At 43.4% G+C, this 6537-nt stretch overlaps 1 protein-coding gene across 1 annotated transcript in view; it reads left to right on the forward strand.

Annotated features, from left to right (window-relative positions):
* Window positions 1-2758, forward strand: part of LRPPRC (leucine rich pentatricopeptide repeat containing) — a 79874-nt gene extending 77116 nt beyond the window's left edge. Inside the window, exon 38 of the mRNA XM_006778688.2 lies at window positions 715-2758. Coding sequence (XP_006778751.1) covers window positions 715-771 — 57 coding nt within the window. The 3' untranslated portion in view covers window positions 772-2758. The remainder of the gene's footprint in view (window positions 1-714) is intronic.
* Window positions 2759-6537: the final 3779 nt, after the last annotated feature.

Genomic DNA, 6537 nt, shown 5'->3' on the forward strand with positions numbered 1-6537 from the left:
TGAGGGAGCCCCCCCCCCCCCCCCAGTGCACAAATTTTTGTGCACCGGGCCTCTAGTTAACTAATAAGCACCATGCTGTATATTACATCCCCATGACTTACTGGCTCTATAGCTGGAAATGTGTTCCTTTTGACCCCCTTCACCCATTTCATCCCCACCTCTCCTCGGGCAACCACCAGTCTTCTCTAGATGAGCTCTGTATGGTGTTTTGTTAGAGTCTACATATAAGTGAGATTTTATTGTATTTATCTTTTTCTGTCTCACTTCTCTTACTATAATGTCTCCAGGGTGCATCTATGTTGTTGCAAATGGCAAGATTTCATTCTTTATGGCTGAATAATATTCCACGGGTGTGTATAGAATATCTTTTTTATCCATCCATTCGTTGATGGACATTTAAGTTGTTTCCATGCTTTGGCTGTTTTTATTGTTCTATTTAACAAGAGGAATCATATGCAGTATTTCTTTTTGTTGTGTCATTGAACTGAAAGTCACACGCCATGTTTATTTCAAACACCACAATTGTCCATACCCAGGTACCCTCGCACACACGCTCACACAAGCTCCTGGTGCCAGCGTTTACTCTGAATCTGGGGCTGGTGATTTCATGAAACGAAGTGTTGCCAGTTTGCAGTACTTTGTGATTTTTAAGTTTTGTGCCATCACCTCTTGCTAGTAAATCTTACCTTCCCTTCCTTTTTATCTCCTCAACAGGAAAGCTTTGAATTTTATGCAAAGCAGCTAAAGGAATTAAGGGAGACCCCTTTGTGAAGCAAACACGCACTACTTCGTTTTTTTGTGTATTTGTGATTCTGTGTCTAAAATGTTATTTTTTAAATGTATTTGAGAATACAAAAATAAATAAATGAAAAGTTCATCTGTTTATGTGCTTATATTTATTGGTAATATGGGATATGATATGTACAACATCTTATTGACAATAGCTGTGTGCACTTGGTCACCAGACTTTTTTGGGTTTGCCTACAACATAAATCTATGGCATTTTCTTAAAGGTTCCTGATGTATGTATGAAGCCATAATTTGTTAGGGTCTTCTTCCAATTGACTCTTCTTCCGGCCCTGTACTCAATTTCATCTATTATTTTCATTAAAAGTTTCCCTTATTGAAGACTTACTTGTTAATATTGTTTATCTGACGAATGTTGGAGCTGCACAGAATGGCGTTCAGTGAGCTTTCTAATGTTTAATATTCTATGATCTATCAATTCTTTACATGTATGAAGCCCTGCATAATTTTCCAGTTTTGTAAAATGTTGGCGCTAGAAGATGTCTTACCAGCCCAGCCATTAAACCCAGTGCTCCCAGTGACTTTGAATCAGAGACTTGCCCTTGGTCGGGGTACTATTTGCCAATCCTGGAGGTTCCTCACCATGCGTTCCCTCTACCACAATAGCTCCCATGAGTCTCTGCTCATAGAAGTCTCCAAAACTGAGTCTGAGCCCTGACTGATTATGACACAGAGCAAGGCACTTCCTCTCATTCTGGTTTCAGGAATTGTCAGCACAAAATACCACTACACCAAGCCTCTTATTTCTACTCAGATCCTATAACTATGTGATTTAATATACGAAGGAGTGGAATCTTGGTGTACATTCAGTTTTTTCAAAGTTATCTCCAAATTGGCTTCCATGCCCGTTAATATCTACATTGTAAATAGGTACTATAAAAGAATGTACGGTGTAGTCAGTTTGCCATTACAAAGGTATGGGGATTGAAAATGTTTCATTTGAGAGTTATCCCCTTTTTGTTATATTCCTTATCTATTTGAAATCAGTGACCACTTACGTGCTTCCCACTGTTTACGGGGGGCGGGGGGGGGGGGCTTAGCCCTGCCTTGGGGAAATAACTTGACCTGCTGTTTGTGCTGCTAACCTGTCTTATGGGATCAGCCATCCTGCATCTAGAGCCGCCAGATTGCTTCAGAGGGTGGGATGATGGAGGAGAGCCAAGAAATAAATGTTATTATGACATTGGCCATATTCTTCATCTTTTTGTAGTTAGACCTGAGGAACCATGAGACCTAGGGACTTAATGAAACTTGCCTTTGTGACTCGGGTGCAGGACCGGCACGTGTTGTGGTTATGATAGTGCCGGATTTGCCACGAGCCTCCCTCTAGTGATTCCACTGAAGCAGGCCTTATTTTTTGCAGTTATGCTAATAGCTGAGCTCAGTTGTATTAATGTTCATCAATAGAGGTCTCTCAAATGAGGCATAACCCTGGGGCATAATCTGGACTCCGCTGTCAACAGTACAATCTCAATCGCATGAAGTGACTCCAAGCCAACCTTGTGTATTGACTGGTGAAATGTGGGTGTAGTGCAGAGGACATGGGCACGAATCTTAACCTAGCGTTCTAAACAGCTCAGTGAATGTATTACATGATTAACAAAGAACTGTCATGTCATGTCATATCTTTAGCACTGGCTTTCCCTTTGAATGTAAATATTTAAACTTTAATAATTGTATATTCTAGGTGGGCTTATAAATGGATGCTTTCTAAATATCTACCAGTGAAATTGAAACGAATGGAAATACAGAGTAAACACAGTTATAGCAACGCTCAATAATATGTTTTAGATTCAAATTATAAGCAAATAGCTAGTTCTAAAAAGTACACGTCATTGTAGACTTTTGAAAACTATAGTGTGTTTTATATGTAACTGAGCATTCGTGTATTTGAACCTAATATAATTTTAATGTGAAACGCTTTGAATAAATTGTATTCCAGATTTTTGTATAACTGCTTTTATTTTTATTTTTATTTTTTAAAATATATTTTACTGACTTTTTACAGAGGAAGGGAGAGAGATAGAGAGTTAAAAACATCGATGAGAGAAACATCAACCAGCTGCCTCCTACACATCTCCTCCTGGGAATGTGCCTGCAACCCAGGTACATGCCCTTTACCGGAATCGAACCTGGGACCTTTCAGTCCGCAGGCCGATGCTCTATCCACTGAGCCAAACCGGTTTCGGCTGTATAGCTGCTTTTAGCCATTTCAAAGACTTTACTCTTAAAATTTTAAATTAAAAGTTGTGTGATGGCCTCTTGTTACCAGAATCTCCTGGGTGTACAGTGTGTGGAGAACTGGTAAAGTCACTGTTCATCTGTTAAGATAGCTGATTTGAGATCCCTGCGGTACAGAGTCGGCAAGAATTAGCAGAGTTGGATATAATTAAGTCAACACTTAAAATGTAGGGGATTTTCCCTTTAATTGTTAGAAGTGCAGGAGCGTTTTACAGACATAGTGGCGCGGCTCCCCTCCACACGGGCTGTCTCCAGCACACTGTTCCTCAGCTTCACCCTCCTATTCCTTTCTCCTGAATGCTCACTAGGCCGGCATCACTGTCACCTTTCTGCCACGTTCTCTGGCCCCTCACCCCATCCAGTATATTAATTATTCTCTTTCCAGGGCTCCCAAAGCCACTGAAAAACACACAGGTTGTGGACTCCCTGCGGACCAGCTCTTTGCTTCATGTCTATATCCCCAGGCCAAACACAATCCTGGCTTTGAGTTCACAGAAAAGCAAGTTGCCATAGTCGGTTCTGTGGGCTCTTCACATCTAACATTGAACATGTCACCATGTGCCAGGCACCCCTCTTGCCTGATATTCATGGTGAGAAAACAAGGGCTTACAGAGTTAATATGCCCAGAATCACAGCCATATATCACATGTTCGTACTCTGACTAGTGATTTAGTTGCTATGAGAATACACAAAAACAACCACAAAACAAAAAAACAAAAACAAGCATTCCAGCTAAAAGTAAAATTGGAATCTCTAAGAATATTCTAATTTAAAAAACACAAAAACCTTTTCACGTTAGTACAAGCGTTCCCAGTCTCTGGACAGCTTACACTGTGAGGCTATTTTCTTCAATTTAATCAAATACCCGTTGCCTGGCATAATCGCCATGTTTGCAAATTCCAGTAAATTATTAAGCAAGCTATATATATCGCAAATTGTTCTTCCCGGTGCGATTTATTTCTCAAGTCTCCAGTGACTGACTGCACACTTTTTCTCATGTCTTTGAGCACAATTTTCATTTAATATTTGTTTTTCTGGCAAACCAATATTTGTAGAGTTTTTATAAGTGAAAGCAACATTCCTGAAGTATGATGGAACTCAGAGCTGCAGGGGGTACAAAATCATGGTAATTTATTGCTTTGCTGTTGTAGTCGTGCACGTGAGTGTTTCCATTAGAAATGTATCCTGCAGACTTTACAAAGCCCACATTATGTAGCCTCAGTACAAATAAAAGAAATGGCTGCATTAGCAAATTCAACATAGCCACTTATCTTTTCCTTCTTTGCATGAAGAAAAGAAACACCATTGTGTCCAGGTAAAGCAAAAACACGATCTGGACAGCAGTCTGATCCCACCCAGGCTTAGAGTTCTCTTGAAAGGAGTGTGTGCCCCAGGTGTGCACTTGCTGAAATTCTCCTCATTATTTACTTGTTTTTGTCATTTCCTCCCCAGGAGCATGAGTTCCTCCGAGCTCTGCAAACCCATTAGTTAGACAGAGCCTGGCACTGGTGGGTGCCCAGGAAGCATCGCTGAGTGAATCAATGGACGCACAACACCTGCCTCCCACCCCAGTCAGTTCTTTCTGAGATGCAGGGCTGGTGTGCATTGGGGGGTTTTCTCACCCACTTGTTTTCATTAGATCAGACGCCACTTTGTAGCTCAGAACTTAGATAGTGGGGTTGAGGCCCAAGAAGTTCTTCAAAACCTGTGTTCTCACATGTAAACATTTTCAAGTTTGCAGCAAGGAGGGGGAAGGAGGGGAGTGGGGAGGGGGGGAGGAGGAGGAGAGCTCTCAGGTGTGTGATGGAAATCAGGATAGCCTCGGGCTGAGCGAGCACAGTGCAAGAGTGGCATCAACACCAGAAAACTTATCTTTAACAGTTTGGGGAAAGAAGGAATACTTCCAATTTTACAAGAAGACAAGACCATCATACCAACAATAAATGTGAGCACTATTACCAGAAAGCTGAGAAGTGTTAACCAGCCGTTGAGTTGCTGTGTGTTTGAAAATCTCAACCCACCACTTGAAACATTAGTGTTTTAATTATTAGCTGCTAACACCACATGCTCCGCTGTTCCTGGCCTGCCAGCCAAAAACAGGCTGTGCTCCATCTGCCCGCCTTCCCGCAGCAGCTGCCTCAGGCAGCCCGTGCGATAGGGACGCTGCTCTATACCTGGCCCCTTTAAAAGGAAGAATCAATCGGAAACAAATGACAGATGACTTGAGATTTGAGTGATAAGGGTTGTGTTTTTTTTCAGGCATGAGCAGTACAGGCCAACCAGCAAGTCGCTTCCTCACCCACATCCGAGCTCCTGCTCCTTCCTGGGAGCCTCTGGTGCCCGAGGGAGGGTGGCACAGGTGGCTGAGCCGAACCCCTCTGCTAAGGGACTCATTTGAGTCTCAGTAGAACCCCAAGCCCCAGGTCTGTCGTTAACATTTGGATTTGGTGTAGATTTAAAGAGCGCTGCTGCTGGCTGCTTAATCTGCGATCAAAACCAGGAGAAAAGCGGGAGAAAGAAAAAAGCAAATGCAAGCTCTACCCCTGTGAGCCTGACCTGGGGACGAGCTCGACACAGGGCAAGATTATGTCTCAACTAATCCTGATAGGAACCAGAGCAGTTAAATCCCATCAGGAAATATTCGAGTCAATACAGGTAATTATTTTCTGCTTAATTAAAATGTCCCCGTCAATAGCATAACTTGAAGTTGGGGAGGTTTAAAATGCAAATTTCAAAACCATTCCCTTTTGATCAAGAGTCTACAGACTAGAGCCTGAGGCCAAATCCAGCGGGCGGCCTGTTCCTGTAAGTAATGTTTCATTGGAACGCAGCCCACCACCCATGCTTTAGAGTGGTCTGCGGTGGCTTTCACATTGCAACAACAGAGTTGAGTAGTTGCGACAGAGACTATGGCTGCAAAGCCTAAAATATTTGCTCTCTGACTCTTACCAGGAAAAGTTTGCAATCCCTGCTCTTGATCCTGACACGTAAGCACATCTCTACCCCTTGCGACGCAGGGAGGGCTGACCGAACTGCATGTGCCTTTAGAGCACTGGCTCTCCCTGGCCTCACCTGCCCTGGGAAGCAGTTTTTAAAAACGGACAGTGGAATCCGCATTGCTGGGGGTAGATCCACACCGGCATTGGTTAGAGCTCTAGGGCGGGGAACCAGGGTGGGGAACTGGGATACTCCAGGGGGAAAAAATAAAGAAAAGAAAAGGTGGCTGTAGGAGTTTCTCCATCTCTGCTTGGCCCCTTGCCCTGCACACCAGAACCCCCGAGCTATGGCAGCCTCCACAGGCGGAGTGGCTGTACCTCTCACAGGGACAGATGGTGGGCCTCTGGCTGTCCACCCTCTCTGCACATTGGAATCACTGGGGAGTTAAAGAAAAAACCCAAGGTCCTCTTCCTCCTTCTCCCTTCTCCATTTAGGCCTAAAGCCATTAGGTGACCAGTGTAGTGGAGGTGAGGGTGGGGGTGGAGGGGCTCT

Source organism: Myotis davidii, unplaced genomic scaffold (genome assembly GCF_000327345.1).
Source record: "Myotis davidii unplaced genomic scaffold, ASM32734v1 scaffold6, whole genome shotgun sequence".
Classification (NCBI taxonomy): domain Eukaryota; kingdom Metazoa; phylum Chordata; class Mammalia; order Chiroptera; family Vespertilionidae; genus Myotis; species Myotis davidii.